The sequence below is a fragment of the Microcaecilia unicolor genome, chromosome 7 (assembly GCF_901765095.1).
Source record: "Microcaecilia unicolor chromosome 7, aMicUni1.1, whole genome shotgun sequence".
NCBI lineage: Eukaryota > Metazoa > Chordata > Amphibia > Gymnophiona > Siphonopidae > Microcaecilia > Microcaecilia unicolor.
The window spans coordinates 215,618,075-215,645,423 of record NC_044037.1 but is presented as its reverse complement, the minus strand read 5'-3'; the positions used below and the strand labels follow the sequence as shown (position 1 = coordinate 215,645,423).

General features: G+C 40.4%; 1 protein-coding gene across 1 annotated transcript in view; it reads left to right on the top strand.

Annotated features, from left to right (window-relative positions):
- The window catches only part of UBE2E3 (ubiquitin conjugating enzyme E2 E3), a 277,113-nt gene extending 250,099 nt beyond the window's left edge, over positions 1-27,014 (top strand). The window contains exons 4-6 of the mRNA XM_030209481.1: positions 11,370-11,502; positions 16,472-16,619; positions 26,379-27,014. Coding sequence (XP_030065341.1) covers positions 11,370-11,502; positions 16,472-16,619; positions 26,379-26,476 — 379 coding nt within the window. The 3' untranslated portion in view covers positions 26,477-27,014. The remainder of the gene's footprint in view (positions 1-11,369; positions 11,503-16,471; positions 16,620-26,378) is intronic.
- Positions 27,015-27,349: the final 335 nt, after the last annotated feature.

The window sequence follows — 27,349 nt, the reverse complement described above, 5'->3', positions numbered from 1 at the left end:
TTTGGAGAAGGGCAGAAGCAGCTAACACGTTTGTGTAATAGTACTGCCTGTTCTCCCATGAGAAATTATACTTTGTATTTGTTTCTATTTTGGTAGGTAATAAAAAGAACTTGACTTTCTCATACGTGGCGTTGGCTTTATTTCTTCATCCCAGATTTGTATGGGCCCATTACAATTTGGGGAGGGGTGATATAAAAGCCTAAAAACACTTCACTTTTGAATGAACCCTGTCTGCAACTATCTTAATATTAAACCACACCATTTGGTGATCACTGGATGCCAGATGATCACCTACTGAAGCATCAGAAACACTTCCCACATTAGTAAGCTCTAAGTCCAATATGACCCCATCCTGTGCAGGTTCCATTACCAACTGCTGGAATAGTTTCCCCTGTAGAGAATCCAGGATTGCTTCTAAAATACCCCCACAATAGGGATACCCTAATCAGCATCTGGCACATTAAAATCACCTATAAGTAGTATTTCACCTTTTGCAGCTATATTTTGAATGTCTTCAATTAAATCTCTGTCCATTTATTCTGTCTGTGAAGGAGGCTTGTATAATCCCACCCATGTAAATGCATTTGCCATTCCTTCTTTCCAGATTAATCCATAATGCCTCTTCCTTCCCCTTTAGATCCTGCAGTTTTGTAAATTTAATATTATCTTTAACGTATAATGTCACTTGCCGTCCCTTTCTTCATACCCTATCTTTCCTGAACACATCATAGCCTGATTATAGGTATATCCCAATCATGGTTCTCTGTGAACGCCACTAAATTCAAATCAGCCTCTTCCATCAGAGCCTCAAGATCTAAAACCTTATTTCCCATACTTTGGGCATTAGTATATACTGCTTTCCAGGCGTTGCCCCTCTTTCCCATTTGTGTGGAGGTATTTAATGCTTCACTTTCCTGAGGGTTTTTACTTACCTGTGGGTTTTGATCACTCTGGCCCGATGATTCTAGTTTAAAGCCCTCTTCAGTAGGTTAGGCAGTCTGCTGCTGAAGATATTTCTTACCTTTTTTGATAGATGGACACCATCTCTGCTTAGCAGCCCTTGGAAAAGCATCCCATGGTCCAGGAAGCCAAAATGCTCTTGAGGATACCATCTGTGCAGCCATATATTCATCTCCAGGATGTGAGCTTCTCTGTCGTGGCCTTTACCCTCAACAAGGAGGATCGATGAAAGCACCACCTATACACCTGGCTGCTTAACCCTCTCTCCCAGAGCCATAAAGACACTTTTGATGTGTTCAGAGGGGTACCCAGCAGTACCATTTGTGCCAGCATGGATGAGCAGCATTCGATAATAGTCATTAGTCTTGAAGAAGAGTGGGTAGGTTGGTTGGGGTGAGAAACAGGGAAAGGTGGATGTGTGACAAAGCTGTATAATGTAATGGGAAACCCAGATCTCTTTTAAGTCTTGTCTGGTGGGTGTCAAAATATTCGCAGCAACCAGACAGTGGAGATGACCAAAAAACTAGGTGTGACTGAAAACTCTCTTAAAAACTTTAATAAATAAATTTACATAAAACCATACAAGGAGAGTGCATAACCATAACAGAGATTTGACAAGGACTGTGTTTCAATGATAAGTGTGTTCCTCAGGAGTCCACAGTATGCCAGTCTTAGGGATAAATAAAAATGACCATTCCCTTAAGAAAATAAATAGTAATAGCACTCAGCAAAAATATACCAGCAGCATTCCTTCTCTACTGACTACTTCATCTTCTCCTCTCTCTCTCTCCACTCCACCCTCTCTTTCTGCTGCTCCCCCCCCCCCCCACAATGCGAGTTTGGTGTCTCTGTCCCCTCCCCATCTCTCTCCTACTTCCCCCCTCTCAGATCCAGGATCTCTCTGCTGTCCCCTCCCACCCCACATCCCCCGATCCTCCAGAGTCTCAGCAGCAAACTAGCAAAGGCAGCAATGTAAATACGTCTGTCTGCACCCAGCCCTGCTAGGGCCTTTCCTCTGCTGCCCCCCCTCCTGTGACATCACTTCCTGTGGGTAGAAGCAGCAGAGGAAAAGTGGTGGCAGGGCCGTGTGCAGGCAGTTGTGTTTACATCACTGTCTCTGCCGATCAGCCATCATTTCTATAGGGGAGGCCACAGGCTGATGCCTGCCTAGGGAGGCGAGAGGGAGGGAAATGTCAGGAGAGGAACAGAGAGGTGACAAGCAGAATGAAGAGCGGAAAGCAGCAGGTGGCCCCTACCACTGGGTGGCCCTGGGCATTTTGCCAGGCTTGCTCAATAGTAGCTATGTCCCTGATCCCATCTATGTCCAGATATTTCCTCTGTTAATATGTTAAAAACCAGATATAATTGATCTGCTGATGTTTCCAGGTTTATGGATTCAGGTCTTACTTAGAATGTGCCCATAGAAGGATGGTTTGGTATGAGTTTCTTTAGGTATGGCTGTACTTGCTTTGGAAGTGTCTTGACAAGATTTTTCAACTGTGCAGGTCCCTCAGTCAATTTCCTATGGTATTTATTGACTGAGAGCTGTCTGTTCTCTTCTTTTATATATTTTTGTGTGTTGTGTGTCCATAATCACTACAGAGTCTCCGTTGTCTGCATGTTTGATGACAATGTTTTGGTTATTTTGTAGTCTTTTTATGAAGAGAGAAATTGTACAGAATTGTCTTTTGTTTGCTGAAGAGTTGTGATTTCGCCCTGTCTGAAACACTGTATGATGTAGCTTGTAAAGCTCCCGGCCACTGGGTGATTCAGAAATGCAGCCCTCTGCTGGCCGGAGCCTCACTTGCCAGTCTCCTCGGAGTTCCCCTGGCTCCCAAGCCAAGCTACGTATTGTAATCGGCCAGGCAAACAGCTCAGCCACAGGCAGTTCCAACCAAAGCAGTTCCAAACAATCAGTGGTAAATCCCTGGTAACTCCATCAAAAACAGCACAGAAGCAAACAGTTCAAAACAAAGTGGGTTCCTTTATAACCCCCTCAGGGTATTCTTGTGCCAAACCCTCTTGAGGCTCTCTAGTGCTTGGCTTTGGAGCTGTTTGTAAAGACACGTGCACTTCCTGCTGTCCACCCGGCCTCACTGGTCCTGTGCTGCTGAGCAGGACTCCAGCTGATCTTCTACCAGTCACTGGTAAGCACCCACCTCTATATCCTGGGCTTCTTCCTTACTCAGGGTGACTACTCTGACATGCCTTCCTCCTGCTGGATATCCTTCCCTGTTAGGTCCAGTGTGCCTCGGTCACTCCTCTGGTTCACGGCCAGTGACCCACGGCACTTTTCCTGGGACTCTCACTCGGATTCTCCAAGCTTCCCAAATATGCAAATTAGGCAGTCAACATATGCAAATTCAATTTATTAGGACTTGGATTCAGTCTTGTGGGGAACTACTTCTTTCCAAGTATCATTCACTTGCAAATACACTGACTGAGCCCCTTTACTTTGAGAGACAGGGGTCTCAGTGTAAAACAGCCACAACCCCTGGATAGGACTTCTTCACTCTCATTGACCTTACAGTCCTATCCTCCACCCCACGGCTGTTAGTTCATTTTACATAAGTCACAAGTCCATCAACAACATGGCCTGGTTCACAAGTCCATCCACCACAAGGCCTGGTAAGTACCTTCACTCTTAAGGTCTCCTTCTCGCTCTCCCCTCTTCCAGGTACTCCTCCTCCAGCAGGCTGCCCAGGCACCAGGTTCCCCTCTCTTTCCTTCTCCTCTGCTCCTCAGGAGGTACCGTTTATATAGGGCTTCTAATAGCCCACCACATCCCTTCTGGGCCCCTCCTCCCAGTTCCGGAAGAGTCCAGAGCCTTCTGGGCGCCCTTCTCTTAACAGGGAACCTGTACTACAGATACTCCCTGGACCCCATGTTCAGACCTTAGCTGGAGCTCCCTCTGCTGGCCCCTTCAGGACATTACCCTGATGTCCCACTTGGCATTTTCCCCATTTCTGGTAGGAGAGCGCCCTCTGGTGGCCTCCTCAGGGTAGGGCAGGCCTGTGTTTATCACAAGCTGCAGAAATCTTCTGCCTTGCAGAGTCTCCATGTCTGGCTGACATAGCACACAAATGTTGAGGAGCACATGGTGGCATCTCATATAGACTGAAAGATATGTGGGTGCTGCTATTACCCAGTGACAGCATATATAGCTCCTGAAAATCTTTAGTAGTGACAGTATTCCTCTGCCCTGGTTCTTATGCTGCTGAATTCTTACTGTTCTCTTCTACCACCATGATTCTCTCCCAACCTCTCCCCCACCCGAAGACAATATTAATACAACTCTTCCACCTTCCTGCAGTACACATACTACTACTGCCCTCATGACTTCTCCATCCCCTCCCCCCCCAAACACTGTACACTGCCACTACAACACTGTAAACTTCCTTCTTTCCCAGCCCTGAAGCAGTTCCACTGATATCATGTGCTTAGAGTCTGACTTCTGTTTTGTGCTATGAACACATTGTGCTTGTGGTGCTGGCAAGGCTTGAGAGAATTCTAATAGGAACCAACCTGGAATCAGATGCCGGAATCTATTTCATTGAGAAGGCTGCAGGAGATGTAAGCTAGAGCACATGATGTCAAATACTGGAGGAAATATTGGGGGAAGAACTGGGTATTACACTGGCAGAAGGGGGTCAGCCTTTGTGCTGGAGAGGTTGGAGGGAAGGGATAGAAGGAACCTGGAATTATGATGGAGGCGCGATCAGAAGAGGGGATCTGATGCAATGCTTGGGTGTGGGGGAGAGAAAAGAACAGTCCAGGAAATCATATTGCAGTCTTCAGAAATGTTTAGAGATCACACTGGTAGGATAGGAGGAATGACCCATAATCATATCGTGGTGTTGGGGGAGAGAATGGGAACACAGAATCTCATAAAAATTTAAAAAAAAAAACATTAAAAGGTTATATATAAGTAAAAAAAAAACTTTTTTTAAACTTTTCACATCATTTATTACATACATTTTCAACATAGCAATAGGAGGAAAAAAAGAACAACAACAAAGGAAATATAATGGAAGAAAATCAGAAATAAATCCTGTATCATAGTGCTTAATAATCATTGACCATTCATCTCCACAAATAACAACTAAGAGTTACTCAACTTTTTTTTTCAAAAGTAATTGCTGTAACTGAATTGGATCTAATAATATATAGATTGATTAAGGAAACTTAAACCAAACATTTTCAGGGGAACTTCAAAAAGATCATCGCTGTCACTGCCAAAACACATTGTTTCAACTGAAGAAATACTTTGGTACACTTTTAAGTGGCATACACCACATCAGGAATATCTAGAATTTACCACCACTGAGATGGCATCAGGAAGATCAGATGCTGACTGAGCTCCGAGTTCCAGCTAGTTCCAACTGACAAAGATGGGCAAGAAAAGAAAGGGGCAAGTGAAGGTGACCACCTACCTAGCTTCACCCTGGTCTTGGTCCAGTCATCAGTCTGGAACTTTGCTACATCTGCTGCTGGCGTGTCTGTTTGGTGACTCTAGGATAACATTTGTAGGAACTGTCCTGGCGGTACTGGAAACTTTACTGAGTCCCGAACAACGTGAGACTTCTCTAAAATGAGGTTTCCTGGTCATACCTGAAGGATTACCAGATACCTTTGAAGTGGAGGGCACTGAAGTGTTTCCTAGTATTGGCGGGACCATTTCTGCAGAGAATATGCCGCTGCCACAAGATTTGACCACCATAACCAGTTGTGGTTTCAGGTATTTTGCTCTCAGTTGAGGGTTTGGTGGGAACACTGGCCATTGATAGAGGAAGAATGAATCAGTACGGGACTTTGGCTGAGGTATGTAGAGCTATCAAGAATATTTTATTTATTTATACATTCTTGTATCCCACTATTATGCGAAAACAAATTTCCATTCAAAGTGGCTTACAATTTACATGTAGCAATATGGAACACTCAGTGATTCAGCGCTTAGGTAAAATTGGGGAAGGTTTACTTTCTCTTCAGAACCAATTGGGATATCATTGAGAACTGTTGGAAAAACATATTGGGAAAGTTAAAAGTATAGATAAAGATTTTGGGAACATTCAAGATTGTCAGCAAGAATTAATTAAAGATAAGAACTGGGTACATCAAAAAATGGAAGTGATGGAAAGCTTTACTAGGAGGTTAAATTTAAGATTTTTGAATTTCCCCAGATCTCCTTTAATATCATTCATTGACATGATTAAGAAGTATTTTGGAGAGGTTCTGCAGATATCTAAAGAATCTATGCCCCCTCTTCTAAGGGCTTTCTATGTTACCTTGGGAACTGGTGGAAAAGAAGGACTAAAACAGCTAATTTAGATTTGATGGGGGGGGGTTTTGGTTTTTGAAAACTCTCAATCCAGAATATCTGCTAAGGCAACAAACTTTCACCTTGGAACCTAATAATAATTGGATTCTTCTATTGTATTTTTGTCATGAAGATACTAAGGGCCATATTTACTAAGGTGTGCTAGTGTTTTTAGCATGCGCTGAACGTTAGAGACACCTATATATTCCTACTAGTAAAAAAGGCCCGTTTCTGACACAAATGAAACGGGCGCTAGCAAGGTTTTTCTCATTGAGCAGTTGCCTGTGAGGTGCGATGCCCCCCCTCCCGGCACCATCCCACCCACGGCGATGCATCCGGCCGCAGCCATCCAACCCACCGTGCCCATCACACCCACCTTTGCGTTGGTTTGGCGGCAGGGGACCCGGAATCCCGCCACCACAAGTCATGTGTGCTGACTACGGCGTCATCGTCGGCGTTGGTAGCTGTGCAGGGCGGAGTTCTGTGCATCTGACGTCATGCACGTGCAGGACGTCAGACGCACAGAAGCCCTGCCTCCACAGGCTAGGAACGCCGAAGATGACGCCGTAGTGAGCAGACAGGGCTTGTGCTGGCGGGGTTTCGGGTCCCCTGCCGGCAAAGCAACGCGAAGGTGGGTGTCTCAGAAGGGGGTTGTTGCGGGGGGGGTGCTGGAGGTCCTTGTGTTCAACTGCAGCTGTAGGGGGGGGGGTCAACCATTTGTTTAGTTGATTTTTTTTTTCCTGCCCTCGACGTCATGACGTTTGACGTGAGGGCGGGGCACGGGTCTGTGAGGTGGCTTCACCACCATGAATCCACGAACCGTTCTGGGAGACTGACTGACTTCAGTGACGTCAGTGTCCTCAGAACGTTGAGGTTGCTTTTTATTATAGTAGATATGTGTGTCTAGTGTTAGTGCGAACTAGAAATACCAGCACGGCTTAATAGACAGGGCCCTAAGTTTTGTGGTTCAGGTGTGTTGGTTTTTCCTGATTTAACAAGAGCTTCACAGGGCAGGCATAAAGCCTTTTTGGCAATGCATCGGCAAGTGTTAGCTCTGGATGCAACTTATTTCCTTCATTTTCCCTGTAAATGTATTGCTAAATATCAAGGTATTGCTTATGTTTTTGTTGAACTATTGCACTTACAAAACTTGTTAGATGCTAGAGTGGTTCCAACTCCGATTGCTATTTCCTCTCCCATAGGTTTAGCTCTGTATGTAATCTCGCTAGTAGAGTGGCCCAGCAAAATCTTCCTTTACCTTATATTTTTCCTAATTTTTAGAGAAGATTTAATTCTTTATTGTTCTTCTGTTTTCTTACCCATTTTTTTGCTCCCTGATTGTGGTCTCAGATATACATTGTTAAAGTTGTTTCCTTAATTGTTTGTGAACTTGTTATGATCAGTGGCAATGGAAATAGTCTTTTCCATTTCAGTCGTTAGTCTGATTATTTTCTTGTAAAATGTCAAAAATTAAATTAAAAATTTTTTTTTTAAAAATAAGATTTTAACCCAGTAATCTTATCTTTCTCACAAGTGAAAATCACCAGTAGGGTAGCTCGCTCAGAAATAGTGTCTTGGGAAGATTCAAGAAAATTCATCAAATTGAAATATGAGATAATACAGCTCACCTTCCCCCTGGTTGGCCTGTATCACTTGTAACATGAGAAAATAATAATTTGATCAGATTAAGCAAAAACTGTTAAATTCTAGTCTTCAAAAACAAAACAAAAATTTCCCAAAACTATGAAATAGTCTTAAAAAGTTTCAGATTGAATGACAGAATCTTTGACACTATGGAGTTAATTTTAGAAAGCTTCTATACGGTTTACATGTATAAAAACCCGTAAACAGTATTAAGTGCAAACAGGGATTTTTAGAAAAAGTGCTACTTAGACACATCACTAAAGTCACCAGAAACATAAAAATGAGGTTTTCATGAATTCTATTAGAGCAAACAATTTGTAATACAACAGTCCAAACCCTTCCTTTTATATGAAAAATAAAAAGGTTACAGAAGTTCAAACATGTGACTGCTTTTGAACCTATGACATAAAAATCAGCTATTCTCAACGTTTTGGATCCGCAGCTTTAGTCATGCTTTCCCAGAGACAGTTACACATGTGGCAACACACAGAACTTTAAAAGAGGCGTACTGTTGACAGGTCTTTTTTGTATATGTGTATTCTGTCTTTCAGAATTACCAGCATATTTGTATGTTCCCACTGTGATGCCTTATCTATGTTTTTGCCTGTATCTATTTTTAAAACCTCACATGCATTGCACTGTATCTGTGTATTTTCCACAGTGCCATTCATATTTTATAAAATACTTAACTATCACTGCCCCTTTTTATAAAATATTTGCTTAGTTTTACATGGATGAACCTTATGCTCCATTTAGCCACCTATATTACTTACTGTATGCAAAATTATCTTCTGTTTTGCAGAAGAATTGAGTCCTTGTCTATAGAATTCATATACAGACAGACGTTTTGGTCCTGACTAGTTCACTGTTATTGATATTTAAATCAGTTTGCAGAAATGTGAAAATATACTGTTATTTCATTAACTGTTAATTAGACTGCTCCTGAATATACTAATTAATGCAGAAATACGGTTTACATTCAGCTATTAACCACATAGGGGCCAGTTTTTAAAACTCACATGCAACATATGCACAGACCTGCAAGTTAATTCCTCAAAGAGAAACTCTTTGGGGTATTTGGGCTGGCAGGGACTGCAGATACAGGGTGCAGAATACGTGCAATAAAGTATATGAGGGACTTTCAAAATGAAATCCCTCAGGGGGGAATTCTGTAAATGATGCTCAAAAATCAGCTCTTGGAAAAATTGGCACTATGCAAAATTCTATAAAGCACACACAACCTTTATAGAATTATGCTTAGTGCTGATTCCCACCCCTAACTTTGGCGCCAGACGTACGCCTGCTGAAACCTAATGTAAATGCTGTTGCCCAAGTTAGGTGCACCAAGACAGTATACTTTCTGTAAGAATGCGTGTAACTTTTCAAAACACCCCTGACATGCCCTAGCCCCTCCCATGGCCATGCCGCCTATTGAGTTACATGCTATTAGAGTTAGACGCAATGCCTTATGGAATAGCGCGCAGCCCGATGCACATGCAAATTTGAATGGGTGCCAATTAACATCAATAATTGGGTGTTAGCACTCAATTATTGACTTTGGCTTGTTAACTAATTAATTCGCTCACACATCTTGGCAGTGCGCCCAAATTTTAACATGCAAATCTAGGTATGATATATAGAATCTGGGACTGTGAACCTATGAACACAACCACACACACATATGCTTTTAGCCCCTGCAGGTAGGATAGTTTTTGCCATGGGAAAGTTACTTGAATAACTGCTTAACTGTCCTGGCAAATTTCTTTGCAAATGAATATAATATCAGAAGGTTATATCAGCTACAGAACACGTACATTTATTTTACAACATGATATAAATTTGTATTATTGATTGATGTTAAATACTTGACTGTTGCATGAGTATAATGTAGCTGGAATGAATCAGCAATGTGTTTTATCAGTGAACCTGTTTTGATAAGGGTTTATACCAGTGTGCCTGTGGCAAAAAATCTTTTGAAAGGTGGACCATATATTAGTGAAGGAGTTCTTTTTTTGAAAACTGATTTTTTTTTTCTTTTCAGTTCTTTTAGAGGTGTGATAGGTATTTATTGTTCCCACTATTATTTGTCCAGATTTACAAAGTTAGTTGTAAGTACTCAGGATAAATCCAGCCTTAAGTAAGTTAAACTTTAGTTTTAGTTTTAGTTCTTGAGTTAGTCACTTCCTCAGTCTTTCATATATATTAGTAGTTTAGTATGAATGCTCTGCATCTGTACTGAGCCAGGGAGCAAAGACTCAACTTCATCTCTCAGTAGTAGCTGGCATTTCATTTTGGTGGTAAATCATATCTGCAAAGAAGAAAATGACCAAATGATTTGCAAAAACCCCAGATATAAAGCTTCCCAGAAGATAGTAGCATACTCTTAGGACCCTTTTTAACAAGCTGCGGCAAAAGTGGGCCTACTGCCGGATTACGGCCGGGTACACACTGGCACTACAAAAATAAAAATGTTTTTCTAGCCCCAGGTTTATAATAATGGTGCGCTGGGGATGGGGACTACTGCCTGGCTGCTATGGCAGGCCGGCGGTACTTCCTTTTTAGGGAGCGGTAATCCCACGTTGGGCTTACCGCCGCTTTGTAAAAGGGGCCCTGAGTTTGCTGCAAATAGAAAGTAACGCAAACAATAAGGGTATGAATTTCTTTTATTATATTTATTTCATAGATTTATATTATGTAAATTCCAAAAATATTAGTTATGTTATTTTAATATTTTAAGATAAACACCAGAGCTTGCATTCAAATACCTAAAACAAGGACTCTTCCTGGTGTATAGTATTTTTCAGTCTTGCCAGTGGGCTTTTAAGAACATCTATGAGTAGAGAGATGTGGTAGTAGCCATGTTAGTCCACTTCTAAAGCCAGTCAGTAGAAATGGAATAAAATAAAACATAGAAAAGAAAATAAGATGATACCTTTTTTATTGGACTAACTTAATACATTTTTTGATTAGCTTTTGAAAGAAGGGCTACCTTCGAAAGTTAATCAGGAAATGTATTAAGTTAGTCCAATAAAAAAGGTATCATCTTATTTTCTTTTCTATGTTTTATTTTATTCAAGAACATCTATCAAACTATCAGTATGTGTGGTGGAATAATACTGATTGTCTTTCTGAAAGAAAAATACTATAGGGGGTATGTACATCATGCAACATCAAGGATAGGCAGAGTGTTTGTTGGTGGGCTGCTTGGATTGCAATCTCATTTTATATATAAAAAAGAAATATTTATTTATCACTTTTTGTTTTCCACATATATCCTATGCAGATCACAACAGAATAGTGCTACTGCTATTATTTATTATTTCTATACTGTTTCTAGATTTATGCTGCTTTACTTAAAGATAGCAGTTCAGCCTAGATTAAGTTGCAAATAGTTGACATCTTATTTTTTGTTCAGAACCTAGCATAATCTCAATTTTCTTTAAAACAGTGCTGGACCTAAAGGAGATAATATTTATGAATGGAGATCTACTATACTTGGACCTCCAGGATCTGTATATGAAGGGGGTGTTTTTTTTCTGGACATCACCTTTTCGTCGGATTATCCGTTCAAACCACCAAAGGTAAGGAACTAAATGTTTGTATGCTGTGTTCAATTACATTGATAGAATTCATGAAAGTACTGTCTAAAATTATAATATATAAGTTCAGTTGTACACCTTGAGAAGATATGGTGTGATATAATACTTTATGTAAGAAACATAACTCCTCCAGCAAAGCGGTTTGCAAGAACATTTTTTTTTTTTTAGTTTTTCTCACTAATTTCTTTCCCAGTGGTCTCCATTACTTTTTGCTAGAGAAACTGAAGATTTTTCTAACAATTTTAAGGCTGTAAAATAAATTCAGGTGTATAAGATCACTGTAAATTGATTAATACAGTATTCTTGAATCTGTTTGTGAGCTTCAGGACAACCTCACCTTAAAATACAAAATGAGTCTGATGCCCCCTTCTGGTATCAAAATGCAAAGGTAAATCAGAATGTTTGATGGTGCCTAGGTGTAAAAGTTAAATAACAGAAGACTAAAAAAATACAGATGCAGCTGTATGACAGAGACAGTTTTCTTTATCCATGTGGTGGATATAATTGGGGTGGGTAAAAGAAGATAAAATAACTATTACATTGGAAAAACAATTTGACTATAACTGCTGTATGGCAAGGAATAGCACCTTCACAGTTCAAAGTGTGTTTTCCAATTTAAGATCCATTTTGCATAAAAGTCATCTAAAAAGTATGTAAAAAAAGAAAGCAGCTCTGCCTTTGTATTCCACAGTATTTAAGGAATCACAGCCAGAAAAGAGTTCTAAACTGTAAAAATGATTTGTTATGGGATTTTAAATAGATACAAGGTATGTATTAATACTTGTCACGTTTATGCCTTTTAAAATTTGCGATGGGCAATTATAGTTTAGAATTTACTGATGCTTTTTTTGGGGGGGGGGGGGGAGGGGGGGGGGCTTGGCAGTTTCTTCTCTAGATGCCAAAAGCCTTCATTTGTAACTACTTGGGAAGTTTTCTTCTGTTTTACCTCTTCCCAATCAACATCAGGGTTCACTGCAATCATGGACTTTAAATCCAGCCACTAAGCATCACAGTTGTACAGTGACTAGAATTCCTTCATTCCCCAGCCTGCTTTAAGAGGAGAAGACATGACCCAAGAATCAAACCCAGGCTGCTGAGGCAACCCTACTGCGCATGTTCAAACAAGTAATGCATTTTAGAAAACTGTTTTTAAATTTGAAACTTATAGCAATACAACAAAAATAAAATATTTAACATTACCATCAATATGAACTACACAGCACACAATAAATTACAATGGGTTGCTTCACTTCTGCATGTTTTGACGTATTTTTGGTGAGTAAAAGATTTCCCAAATAGCAGCTGTCACAAAAGGAGATGATCAGCTGCCATTCAGTGTCATTTCTGACTTGTAAAAAGATATTTGTAGCAGCTTGAAAGAAAAAAGTATTTGCTCTATGAAAGAGGCAAAGGAAGCTTATAGATTCTGTTACAGCAGGGTTCGCCAAACTATAACCTGCAGACCAAAACCAGCCCACAGACCCATTTTCCCAGCCTGCCTGGTACTCCCCAAGCCACATTGCTTCTGACCCATACCAGTGCGGCCACTACATCCAGCATCTTTCTCTAGCCTTCGCTCCACCTAAGGTTCTGCATCTCTCCCTCTCTCTTCTCTTCCTCCCACCTTCTACTACTACTACTACTACTACTACTTAGCATTTCTATAGCGCTGCCAGGGCTACGCAGCGCTGTACAAGTTTAAATATGGGGAGGACAGTCCCTGCTCAAGAGAGCTTACAATCTAAAGGTAACAAACTAAGTAGACAGTGTAGGTCTCATGAATGGGGAAGGTGGTTATGCGCCAAAAGCAAGGGAGAAGAGATGGGCTTTAAGTAAGGACTTGAAAATGGGCAGGGAGGGCGCATGGCGTATAGGCTCGGGAAGTCTGTTCCAGGCATAAGGTGATGCGAGGCAGAAGGGGCAGAGTCTGGAGTTAGCGGTGGTGGAGAAGGGTACAGTCCTGTCACTGCATCAATAGAGCAATTTAACAAACACTACCTCTCGCCATTCCTAGGGCCTTTCCTTTGCTGTATCCTTTCCTTTCAGACTCAACTTCCTCTTTCGAATGGGAGCACACATATACATGTGCTGTATCTGGTTGTAAAATCAATGAAAGAAGATGTCTCCCAGGAGTCTTGTAACAGAAAAGAGCATATGAATCGTCTGTTGAATAAATTTGATCCAAAAGCATTTAGCCTCCGGGACATCTGTGTCAAAGAACTTTGAATCTCCACGAGATGCTGGAGGTATACCCACATCTAGAAGCATCAGTCCTCAGATCTGGACACCAGTAAGCTAGGGAGATATTGCATCCCCTATCTCCACCCAATGAAATCAAAGGATTATGCTCCATATGTACTGACATCCTGGGGAGAGAGAGGGAATGCTGATACTAAGCATAGAGTGAAAGCAAAGATACATAGACATTGACCCGATCATATGATGCTGAAAGCAGGGAAATACTGGCTGCAGCCATACATCTTCCCAGGTATCCCCTCTGAAAGAGCTGCTTAAGGAGAACTACCTGAGTCTTCAAAGGCTTAGGTTACTGTGCCAGCACTCCTTAGTGTCCACTTCCCCTGCCTCCCACCAAGTTCAATAAGAGGATCCAGGAAATGTTCAACAATCAGCTTGCTGGCATTGGTGCAGTGGCAATGTAGACAGAGGTACAATCAATCCTGGAGGCTTTAATTTAACTGCACTTACTGACATTTTATTGGTACCAGTGGACTCCACAGCTTCTAGTATTGTGCTGGCTGCACCAGTGTCAAATATCTAATGTATCAAGGGAAAGGGTGGAATCTCCCCTGTGCATTAAGTGGCATGAAACTGTAGACCCCTATATAATCAGTTGAATAACTTTTAGAATTTTCACTAATAGTTGCATTTCATTTATTTGAACACTTAACCTGTTTTACAGAAGCACAGGGCAAGATACATAATATAAACTCAAGAAAGCACAATAAAGCATTAAAAACATACAATTAAATAAAATAGTAAATAAGCAATCTTCATGGACACCAAAACTCAATATACTCGGGCTGCTTTTTCCATTTATAAAAATGAGGAAGCCTATTTGCTAAGCTGTACTAAAACAGCACTAGAAGCACTGTTTTACGGTGGGAGGGAACCTTTGCTTGAATACCTTCTACATCTGAAAACTAACTCTGTAAGGGTTCATCTTAATGCACTCGGTGCTTACCGTCATCATGTAAAAGGTAAACATATCTGTGATCAATCCTCAGTTACCAGGTTTTTTCAGGGCTTCATTTCAGCTAAAGCTTCCCATCAAGCCACCTACTCTGTCTTAAGATCTCAATGTGGTATTAATCCAATTAATGAAAACACTTCAGCCACTAGACTGTTATGAACTGAAGTACTTCACCTTGAAAATCATATTTTTGATGGCAGTGGCGTGGCCACGGGTCAGTGCTCCATTGATGTGGCTGACGGGGATCCGCAAACCACACCAGCTGAAGACCTCCTCTCAGCAGAAAGAGCACTTATGCCCTGTGCAGTTAGCTGCAGTGTTCCCATGCTGCTGACGCTCGACCCTTCGCGCATGCTCAGTTTGCGCACATGTGCAGAGGTTGGCTGTGTCAGCGACTCTGGGACACTGCTGGCAGTGGCACAGGGTATAAATACTTCTTCTGCCAGGAGGAGGTCTTCAGCTGGTGGGGCTTGCGGATCCCCACCAGCTCAGCTATTTCTTTTCTTTTCTTTTGGTTTTTGGGCAGTGGGGGTGGGAGGGGTTGAGGAAGAGATTAATTTTTGGGCCCACCCTCTATCTACATTTACATACTGAGTGCAATGAGATTATGTTTAAACACGGTGAAGTTGCAGAATTTACAGCAATTTTTACATGTTCAAAAATGTGTGCACTGTAAAATTACCATTATTTGAAAAAAAAAAAAAAACACGGGTACCAGCTTACTGTTAATGACATCACAGTGGCGTAGACTTTTGTCTGGGGAGCAATGTTGGAGGCCTATCACAAGTTCCACCCAAAGCTGCAAACAATCACTGAACTCAAAGAAGTGCTGCAGATGGTTTGGGACATCCTGCCACAAGGACCAATTGGCAAGGCTGTTGAGAATTTCCCAAAGTGACTGAAGGCCTGTGTTAAAGCTGGGGGTGGACACTTTGAGCATTCACAGTGATTGTGAAATTCTGACACATTGTTAATTGTATCGTTTGAATAATGTTATTTTACTGTGTTTTACTTCAAACATTTTTAACATGCAGAAATCTCTAAGTAGTAATACTAAAATGTCAGTCAAATTAACATAGCTTAAGGTAATTAAATGTTGTTTGACAGTAATATGTTAAGTATGATGACTAAATAAGTACGTAAAATTTCTCATTGAAATTCAGAGCAGTTGCTGAGAAAACGGCAAAAAAACTCTAGGGGGTTATTTTTTTTTTTTGCCTCACCCTGTACATTACCGCACGCTAACTGATTAGCACATAAGCCCTTACTTCCTACAAAATAGGTATTGGTAAGTGCTCACGTCCCAATATTTTTAATAGCCACACACTAATGACAAAATTAGCTCATGGGCATTAATTCCAAAAATAGGAAAATCAGCCATTTTCTGGCTGTGATAAAAATGACCTTCATAATGACGCGCTAAGGACACTTTAATGCATCTTAGTAAAAGGACCCCTATATTTACTATTCAAATGTTTGATGTATTGTTTTCATCCAGTTTTATTTTTCTTTTATGTTGTTTTGTCCTAATGTTAACAGTTGATTGTGACTATCTGCATGGATCTTTCCTGTCTGAAAATAGAATTATTTTCATTCTTTGATTAGCTTGTACACCACTTTGGCCTGCCCGTCAGATAAGGCAGTATATAAAGTGCAAATAATTTATAAACATAAAGTATGTATTATTTTTTTCTTTCTCTTATAACTGTTTAAATTGTAGTACAATTTTTTTTGTTCTAGGTTACGTTTCGTACCAGAATCTATCACTGTAATATCAACAGTCAGGGAGTCATCTGTTTGGATATTTTGAAAGACAACTGGAGTCCAGCTTTGACTATTTCAAAGGTTTTGCTGTCTATTTGTTCTCTGTTGACGGATTGCAACCCTGGTAAGTATATTATGTTACGTTTTTGATAGGTGTGCCACAGATGTCAAACTAACCTATTGACAGCACTATACAATATTTTTGATAAATATAACATGAAGGGTCCTGTTTACTAAAGTGTGCTAGCGTTTTTTAGTGCACGCTAAACACTAGAGTCATCCATATGTTCTTACGGGCAACTTAGCGTTTAGTGCGCGCTAAAAATGCTAGCATGCCCTTAGCACATGCTAATCATTGGCATGCCCTAAAAACGCTAGTGTGGCTTAGTAAACAGGGCCCAAAGTGTGCAACAGTATAAATCACTGGTAAGAATAAAAATAGAGCAACTTGTTCAAGTATGTCTAAGAATTTAAGGCATTTGGTTTTTCAGTTGAAATTTTATTTTATTTATTTATTTATTTATTGCATTTGTATCCCACATTATCCCACCTCTTTGCAGGCTCAATGTGGCTTACAATATATAGTGGAAAGTGGAAATGAGAGGAGAGTTAATATTAGTGTGGCTTCCTGATGTGAGCCAGATAGAAATGAGAAGAAAGGGAAGGTTATTCAACACACAGACACAAAATAGCACACCTAAGATACTTTGATGATCCTGGCTACTAGTGCAACATTGTGGTGCAGACCAAACGATAAAAGTCCATAAAACAATTTGTTCACCACAACATGTAATCAGAAAAGCTAAAAGTCTGACATAGCCATATTTTGGCCACGCAAGGGCAGCATCAGGGCATAAAAGAACTGTTAATAATCAAAAACATATGCTAGTAAAAATCATAAACTAAATGATATAAATAATAATTTAAAACTATATATCTAAACTACACATACTGAATAAAATATAAAGTGTCTAGACATATTAAATAAAACATAAATATTCTAACAACATCTGTTTAAAAGCCTCATAGAGGTGAAATAAAGAGAAACATCCAAGTGGTGTATTCAAACAGTGTTACCTACATGGCAGAAGCTAAAATAATCATAAATACAATAAAAAAAATAGGAGCTAAAAGCCTCAAAAGACTGCTTAAAATATTTCATTGTGAAAGATAGGAAAAGGTAACTTACCTGCTCTCTCCAACATAGCAGCCTGTAATGTCAGCTTGTTGTGATAGGCAACCAATTGTGCTGGTAATTCTTTGCAGCCTTTATACTTTGACACCTTTTGAATTCCTCACTCTCCAGGACTGCCATGTTATTTAGACCAGCTGAACCAATGAAGACTCATCAGCCTTCACTGGTCCTTAGTCCAGCTCTCCTGACACCAGGCCTCTGCATGGCCTTCTGGGATTTGTAGTTTAAAATCTTGTTACAAGAACCTCTGCTTTTGGGTGCCTGAATTTATTGCAGGAATATTTCCTTGCCTCTGTGCCTTCATGTTAATAGACACTGTTGGTTGCCTATCACAGTACACACTAGGATAATTAGAGAAGGGTATAAGGGAATAAGCAATCATTAAAAAAATACACGGACAGATGTTTAAAAAGACTTATTTAGTTGGTGCTGATACCAGCCACAAAAGTCTTTTTAATATTTGAGCTACTTGCATGATTTTATGTATGTAAACCACAGCTGTGAGTTATATGCATAAAAGATGTGTTAGGAGGCTGGGTTAGGAGTGGGCTGGAAAACTTGTAGAAATGTTATATGGAGAACGACAAAATTCATCCACCCTCTGCATAACTTCAAAACTTTGGCAACTGAGTGGAGGTTCAGATGCAGGCCAGGTCCTCTTCCCTTATGCGTCCTTGGTTGGGAACCCTTGCGGGCTCATCAGAGAGAATGGTGAGGTTGGGGGACTTGTTACCAAGCTAGGAGAATTCCCTGGTGGTCCAGCTGTTCTAGTACCAAGAGTTTGGTCAGCTCATTAGTTTAGTGTCTGAAGCATTGTGTATCATGGCATCATTCCAGGTGGAGCCCTCAGATGAGGGTCCCATCCTTAGAGGGCCTCCAGAGGCTACCTTAGATTTTTTTACTTCATAGGGACCTCTCCAAGATGATACTGGCCAAATGGGAGGTCCTGGAAGGTATTCTCCAGGGCACTAGGCTCTTGTGTAGGCTTTGCTTGATGCCTCGCAAAGACCTTGACAAACTCTTCTTGCTTCCCTGCTGATGACCAAGAAGATGACTATCCCGGTTGAAGGGGGCTCTGCGCTGAAAGATGCCCATGGCAGGACAGTAGAAAAGTTCCTTAAGCAGGTCTTTGTCCCCTTAGCAATTGGGGTCCAGGTCTAGGTGTTTGGGGTCTATGCGGCCCATGCTCTTCTGTGCTACATTCAGCAACCACCAGAGTCTCTTTCATTATCATTTCAAAATTTTATGTCTTACTTGCATAGCATATTACCAAAATGCTCCCTCCTATCTTTCCTCCCTTGCCATTCCTTACACCCCTTCTTGCTCTCTTAGATCTCTAGATGCTCACCATCTTGTGCTACCAGGTCCCAGACAAGCTAGATTTCAATCCACTCGTAGGTCAGCCTTTTACTTCCTGGTCCCAGTACGTTGGAATGATCTTGCCCTGCTTCACAGTGAAGCATCATTGACTAAATTTAAAAGCTTTTTGAAGACTTATATTTTAAAGCTTGCTTTCAGCAGTTTAGCTTTGGGGGTACAAACTTTCTTCTAAGCATGTTTGTAGTTGGTTCTCCTGTCTGTCTGAGGTTGTGCATGGTATATCTTTCCTAACAAACACTGGTGTCCCATTTCAGTATACTTTCTTTATATCTTTTTAGATTGTACACCAAAACGTCAGTGGTGGCCTTTCTGCCACATATGTATTGTGACCTTATCTGTATCTTCTCTTGGTTCGGGACACTGGTGATTGTGGCTGTGGCACTGGGCAGCCATTGTATCCTCAAAGGTGCGCTTAAGCAAGCTTCCATTTAGGAGCGGGTTACTCTTTGCTAAAAGAAAAGTTGGTGAAGGACCTGGGTGAGGCCAGGCCCCAGGGGTTCTCAGAGGATCACACAGCACTTTGCCTCAGGGATAGGGCTTGGTCAAAGACAGGGGTCGCTTTTGGCTCAGTAGGGCAGCCTTAGGGCCTACCAACAGTGTCAAATTTCCAAAAGGGCTTACCCTTTTATGGGGCTCAGAGGTTGAGGGATTCTGGAACCACCTCCTTTGCAGTTCCTAACAGGGGCCCCCAGTGAGGGTCAGCATCAATTCCTTGTGATACTGGTGGTCTTGGACTGGCCCAATCAAGCTTGGTACACCTGCTGATGGGGCTCCCGCTGCTGAGGTGACAAGGGATCCTGTGGCAGGGCCTGGCAGTTATGGAGAACCCTGATCCCTTCTGGCTGATGACTCAGCCCTTGAGAGGAGTCCTTTCAGGAAGAGGGCCTACTCCTCTTCTTTCCTCTGCTCAAGGCCCAGAAACGGTCTACATCTTTGACATATTTCCGAATTTCAAGGGTCTTTGTGCACTGGTGCACTAAGCATGAGCTTTCCCCCTGACAGGCACAAGTTCCAGCTATTATGGAGTTCTTGCAGACAGGTCTGGAGCAAGGCTTGGCCCTAAGCTGTCTGAAGGTCCATGTGGGCTCCCTATTTCATGTGAGTCAGTTTCTCTCCCAGTCTTTTTTTGGAGCAGGAGAGCTCAAAGTCATCTCAGAAGCTTCATCAGCTGGATATCCGCAGAGTGTGGCTGCATTGTCTGGCGGTGTTCAACTCCTTCTAGATGTCAAATAGACTTTTCGTGTTGTTTTTAGGGGGCACATAAAGGGCATGTGGCTTCTAAACCCTCCATAGCATGATGGATTAAGACTACAATTGAGGCACAAACTTTGACAGAATGTGGTTTTAGTGGACCCACAGGCTCTTTCTACTCATGTTCAGATGGCTTCAATGATGGTGGTCTGGGCTTTCACCCTGGAAGAGATGTTCAAGGTGGTGGCATGGTCCTCACTATGGGGCCCTTTTTGCAGCGTGCACCAAAACGAGATGACCGCCAGGCTACCATGCCACCATGCCTCCCCTGGAGGTAATTTCAGATTTGGTACACGCCCGTAACACCTAGGTGTTTTATTTATTTCCTCCCACGTGCGGTGTTTCTGGTGGTAATCGGCAGTTGGCGAGCACCAATTGGTCACTGCGCTGGTAGCTCGTGAGCCCTTACCGCTAAATCAATGGGTGGCGTTAAGGGCTCAGACGAGTTTCAGTGTGCACTGGTTTCAGTTTTACCACATGCCCTTTTCCAGTCCCATTTAAAAAAAAAAAAAAAAAGCTATTTTTTGCAGATGTGGTAAAAACTGGCCCGGCATGCACCAAAAACATGCACCTACACCACTACCCACCACTTTTTACTGCTGCTTAGTAAAAGGACCCCTATATTCCTTTGTGAAGCACTATAAGATTGATGTTGTAGCCAAGTGTGTTGCTGCCTTAGGCAGTTATTGTCTTCCCCAGCCTAGTAACACATTGATTTTGTACATCCCATTTGTTGGACATTAATTTTCTTCCTTTTTCTGCTAGACCAATTCAAAGCCTACCCTAGAAGACTGCAGTGTAAGGGATAACTTTCCAATTTACTCTGCTCTCTCCCTTTGTTAATTTGGAATAGTGGTTTCGTAATATATATGCTACAGTGGTTTCTGTGAAGTTCAAATGTGTGTGGTAAGGAGGGGACCTGGTTCTGCTTTGGCAGTAGCATACTGGAGAATTCCAGGCAGCACCAAACCTTATACTGGTGATGTCATTGGAATAATTCAGTATTTCTACCTTCATCTTATGATAGTGGGGTTCAACCTTTTGGTCTGGACTGGTGTAGCAGGACTCATAAAAACAAAATTAATAGGCATGAATAAATATTCTTTTTATTGTCAAATGCTCCACTGCATTTTGTACCATGATTTGTGGTATATCAAAAGCATGTAGATGAGATGAAATATTTTTTTTCCTCTGACTTTGCTCTCATTTGAGAGGCAAAGAATGGAGGCACAATTCAGCTTAGATAAGTAGATGGTGTGGAGGAAGAGAGGGTGGAGAATTAGTATTTTGGGATCAGTTTACATTGGTAAATATGAAACAGGTTGGTTTATTTATTTTGCACGCGCGCGCGTGTGTGTGTATATTTACTCACTCCATGGCTTCAATTAGGAAGAGAGGTTTTTGGAAGTTTCCTCAGTGATTTGATCAATGCTTCACTTAGGGAAGGTGTTTTCCCAGCTAACTTAAAAGTATGAGATTAGGTCTCTTCTGAGAAAGCATGGTTAGATTCAACAGCTTTGGAAAATTAATATCCAATTTCTAATTTGCCTGTCTTGGATAAATTGATAGAGCAGATGGTGCAGAGTCAGGTACAATTGTTTCTGAAAAAAATAACAATTCAGATCCATATCAGCCTGGGTTTTAGCTGCGATACTTTCCCAAAAGCTGCTTATTTCAGTGATAGGTATATGGTTAAATGGGCTGAAGGATTGAAAGACTCATTATGTTCCAATATTTATGGATGTTTCTGTGCTTTTGACATGATGAATCACTCTACATTGATTACCGAATTGAGGGAACTGGGGTCAAAGGGATCAGTATTGACTTGTTTTCCTTTTTTGATGGGGCGGGAATTTCAAATAAAGTGGGATGAAAGTGTTCCCCTGATGAGTTCCACAGAGATCACCACTTTCACATTTATTGTTCAATATATATTTATTGCTGTTAGACAGATTATTGCATAGTTGGAGGTTGGATTTCCACATTTATGCAGATGACGTGATGGTCTTTACTCCATTTGATGATCTTGGTAGGTGTTTAACAACTGGCATTGTTGAAAAATTTCCACAGGCGTCAGTTTGCTATCTCTAAATGAAAAAGGCAGAAGTTACATTCTTACAATTTTAAGACCTGCATGCTCACCCAGTTCATTAGAGGTAAATGGGGTGAATGTTTTGGTCGTTTCTTAAGTATGCTACATGAGTATGCTGATATATTCTCATCTTTCTTGCGCCCTCAGATGGCAAATATGGTGAAGCTGGTTGTTTTTAAGCCTTAGTTATTGCAAAAAAAATAAAAATTTTACTGAAGCCACAGGATTTTAGGTTGGTTGTAAAAGCAATAGTAACACTGTTTTTTCACTTCTGTGTCTAGGCCTTTCAGAATAGATATTAAATTCTTTATTTGGATCAGAATGCAACTGCCTGTTTAATAACAGGGCATAGCAGAACAAAACATATTACCCCAAGACTTTTGTCAGTTATGTTGGTGACCCATAAGATTTCATAAACAATTTAAAATCCTGGTCCTTGTATGTAAAAATATTAAAGGTAGAGTCCACCAGAGCTGTCTAATCTATTAGTCGGACATTACACTACTCAGGCATTACAATCAGCTATATAATTTTTTCTTTTAGTGTAGTTCTCAAGATTTCCCACTAGTACAGAGCGAGGATGTTATTTATTTAATAAGAAAGTTTACTACATCCTACTGTGATGTGGGATATCTGTCCAATCTGTCTTTTAAAAACTCCACCCCCCCCCCAAAAAAAAAAACTTTAGTATCAAATTTAGGAGCTCTTTTACTAAATGGTGTTAAGCCCTAACACGCGCATAACATGTGAAAAACAGGCTACTGCAGAATTAGTTAAAATGTTTTGCAGTATTCTGCTTGTTAGCATGCGCTAACTTGCACATTAGCTATTTTTTAATAATATCTTTAGGAGGGGGTGTATTATGTGTCGAGATTGGCATTGAAGCATTAACCAATTAGGGGCCCTTTTACTAAGGCGTGCCAAAAAATGGCCTGCGTTGGTGTAGGCACATGTATTGGACGCACCCAGGTCCATTTTTCAGCATGCCTGCAAAAAAGGGCTTTTGGGGGGGGGGGGTGCAAAAGTGGACGTGCGGCAAAATAAAAATTGGCACGTCCATTTTGGGCCTGAGACCTTACCACCACCCATTGACTTAACAGTAAGGTCTCTCACATTAACCAGGCGGTAATCGTTAGTGCGCGAGCACTGCCAATTACCGCCCAGTTAGCGCCACATGGTAGAAAATAGAAATTGTTTTCTGCCACGTGTCAAAATTAGAATTACTGCCCACAGCACGCAGTAGCCGGGCGGTAGTTCTAATTTGACGTATGTTGTGCGCTCTTAGGTGCCTACGCACCTTATTAAAAGGACCCCTAATGCTGAGTTAATGCAGGAGCACTTAGCACCTCCTAAATAGGAGTTGGTAACTGCTTATGTATTAACTTTTCACAAGTAATGCACGCTAATGCGAACATTAGTGCAAGACCTGAAAAAACTTATTCAAAATTCCTTAACTAAATAAATAAATTAAATTGTACCGCGTTAAACCCAGTAAGCCCAGATCGTAATGCCTTTTTAGTAAAAGGGCCCCATTGTTTGAAATTTTGGACCAGTTGCATCTATTCCCATTTTTTAACTAAGAGTACAGAAGAGACTGGTAGCCAAATATCTTACTTATTATTTGGAACAGCATGACATATTACAGCTTTCACAATCAAGGTTTAGAAGAGGTTACAGTACTGAAACAGTCTTAGGAACTTTGGTTTCTAATATTAGATACATGATGAGTAAAGAAAATTAGGTAGTGATAATGTAGTTGTATTCAATTTAGTTGATCATAAATTATTGTTGCAAATCTTAAATGAGATAGATATTACTTGAAGGGTGTTATCATGGTTAGAAGGTTTTCTTACTATGAGAAAGTATTGTGTCAATATGCTAGATATGTTATCTGACTCATGGAATGTTTTTTGCAAGGTGCCCCAGGGTTCCCTGCTATCACCTATCTTGTTTAATTATCTGATGAGGTCTTAAGGAGAGAGTTTAAATAAGGAGGGAGTGGATTGGTAGAAGTATTAAGCTATCCAGAAGGTATTACTTTGCTGGTTCTGCTCCCTGAGGCGTTACTTGAAATTGAGAAAAAAAAATTGGATTATTTCTTAAAGTTGAACACTGGGTATCTTTTAATCTGTTAACACTTAATAAAGATAAATCAAAATTCCTCTGTCTGGGTTCCCCATGAGCTATGTCAAAGGTTATCTATAGGTGGAGTTAGTTTTCCTGTTGAATAGTCATTAAAGATCTTAGGGATAATATTAGATTCCACACAGTCCTTATCTTCTCATCTGAACAACCTGATTAGAAAGTCGTTTTTGACATTATGCCAGCGTTAGGATTAGACATCTTTTTGAAGTTGAGTAATATAGAATTTAGTACAAGCTGTAGTACTAACACAGGTTATTTACTTTAATGTCATCTATTCAGTTTGGTCTGCGCCTTTGTGTAGAAAGTTACAGACATTGCAGTGGTAGGTTGTTATGTTCAGCCTCTCACTTAGAATGAAGCAATTCTGTTGCTTCAACAACTGCACTTGCTTCCTATAGAGGCGCAAGTTGTTTTTAAACTATGTACTTTCATATTTAAAATTGTTATACGGTCATGCGCAGAGTATATGGTGTTTTGATGCCTCCATTGTTAGGACAGAACGATAGACCTTTTCAAACTCCATTTGTATTTCACTTCCCAAGTCCTAAGGGAATAAGGTGAAAAAAAAGAGTTTTAAACAATCGTTACCTTAACAGATAGCTAAAGTTTGGAGAATTGTCCCAATCAAGATCAGATCAGTTACAAATTACATGTTTTGTAGAAGGCGAAAAACTTGTTTATTTCAGAAGTTATGACTACAATTTATTTTACCTTTTTTAGGGGTCCTTTTACTAAGGTGCGCCAAAAAAATGGCCTGTGCTGGTGTAGACGCGTGTATTGGACACGCAGGTCCATTTCTCAGCTTACCTGCTAAAAAGGCCATTTGGGGGGGGGGGGGGCAAAAATGTACGTGCAGCAAAATAAAAATTGGCACACATTGGGACTGAGACCTTACCACCACCCATTGACCTAGCGGTAAAATCTCACGCGTTAACTGGACAGAGATGGTCTACATGCGTACTATGCCAATTACCACCCGGGTAGTGCCTAGTGGATGCACATTAAAAATTAAATTACCGCTCAGGCCTCGAGGTAGCCGGGTGGTAGTTCAAAATTGACACGTGTTTGTGCTTACGTAGCTTAGTAAAAAGGCCCTTTAATGTTTTATCAGTTGTATTTCCTAGTAATTGACTAGTCTCTTTGGTTGTAATCTGCAGCAAACTACCAGGTATCTTGGGGAATACAAGTGATGTTGTTGTTTTTTTTTTTTTTTTAATTGTAACCTGGACTGGCCACTGTGTGGGCTAGATGGACCCTTGGTCTGACCCAGTAAGGTAGCTCTTATATTCTTATTTCCAATGTTTCTTAAGAGATCTTTTCGTAAGCTGTGTTAAGCAGCTAGCATGGTTTTATGGGATTGTATGTTGAGGGGATATCACCGGGGGCTGGGGAAGTGTCAGAGGGATTAGATGGTGGGGGTGTAGAAGAGGATGTATTACCACATCAGGGCTATGCTATCTTTATTTCTGGTTGGATCTGCATTGAATTATGTGCAGGGACAGATAGCGCTGGAGCACCCATGCTGCATGTAACATGGTGCTGTGCAGTAAGTGTCTGTCCTGTGCATTAAATGCAGAGCAAATACTGGATAAACCTCCTGCATTTATTGCACTTTAGTAAAAGGACCCCTTAGTGTGTGAGATGGGTCATTAATGAATGAATTAAATGAATATAAATCTGATTTATTGTATAGATTAATACACAAAAGTAAAATCATTTTCATGATAAGCATTAAGTAATCTTAAGTTCAAACATAGTATGATTAGATGAAATGAATGAATTTGTTCTAATATACTATTCTTTCTGTCTTAATTTTACAGCTGATCCTCTGGTTGGAAGCATAGCTACTCAGTATTTGACCAACAGAGCAGAACATGACAGGATAGCCAGGCAGTGGACCAAGAGATATGCTACATAAATTGTTTGACTACATGTGCAATGTGAAGGAGCAGGAGGCAACTTTGCAATGTGCAACAAATCTTTATAGCCTTTACAATACGGACTTCTGTGTATATGTTATATTGATTCTACTCTTTGCTTTTATCCTATGAAGACTGGGATATTGCCCAAAAAGGTAAATGCTATCAAGAGTAGAACTTTGTAGCTGTAGATTAGTTATGTTAAAATGCCTACTTGCAAGTCTTGCTTCTTTGGGATATCAAAATGTATTTTGTGATGTACTAAGGATACCGTTCCTGAAGTCAACCAAATATTATGGTGCATTTTAGCCTAATTCATTATCTGTATGAAATTATTAAAGGTAGCTGTAGATTACTAGGAATTATGTCATTTGTATTAAACCCAGATCTATTTCCAATTATGTGGTACATGCTGTTGTGAAAACTGTTTTATCTTTTGTCAGTTTGTACTGAAAGAATTTAATTTTTCCCTTTGTAGCTCAGAGAGCACCCAATGTATTGCCCACAAATACAATAAACATGTTCCTCTAAGGTGTAGTTTCATTGTTTTCCACTTTTAACTTTTTTTTGCCTTGATACAATGATTCTTTGTTGTTGTTTCATATATCTCTGTATTATTCTATACAAATATGAATTCCCAAGTAGAAGCTTTCTAAAGAAGAATTTACATCTTAATGTATTTAACAATTATTTTCCAGTTCCGTGTTTCAAGCATATTATTATAAAACATTCTTGAAACATGTAGCTGTATATAAAAGGTAATCGTTTGCATCTAATACAATTTTAGAGGACATATAAGGCAATTATTTGTCTTTTATGCTGTCCCAAAATAATTGAATATTATACATAAGGCTTTGATTTTAGATTGTAAC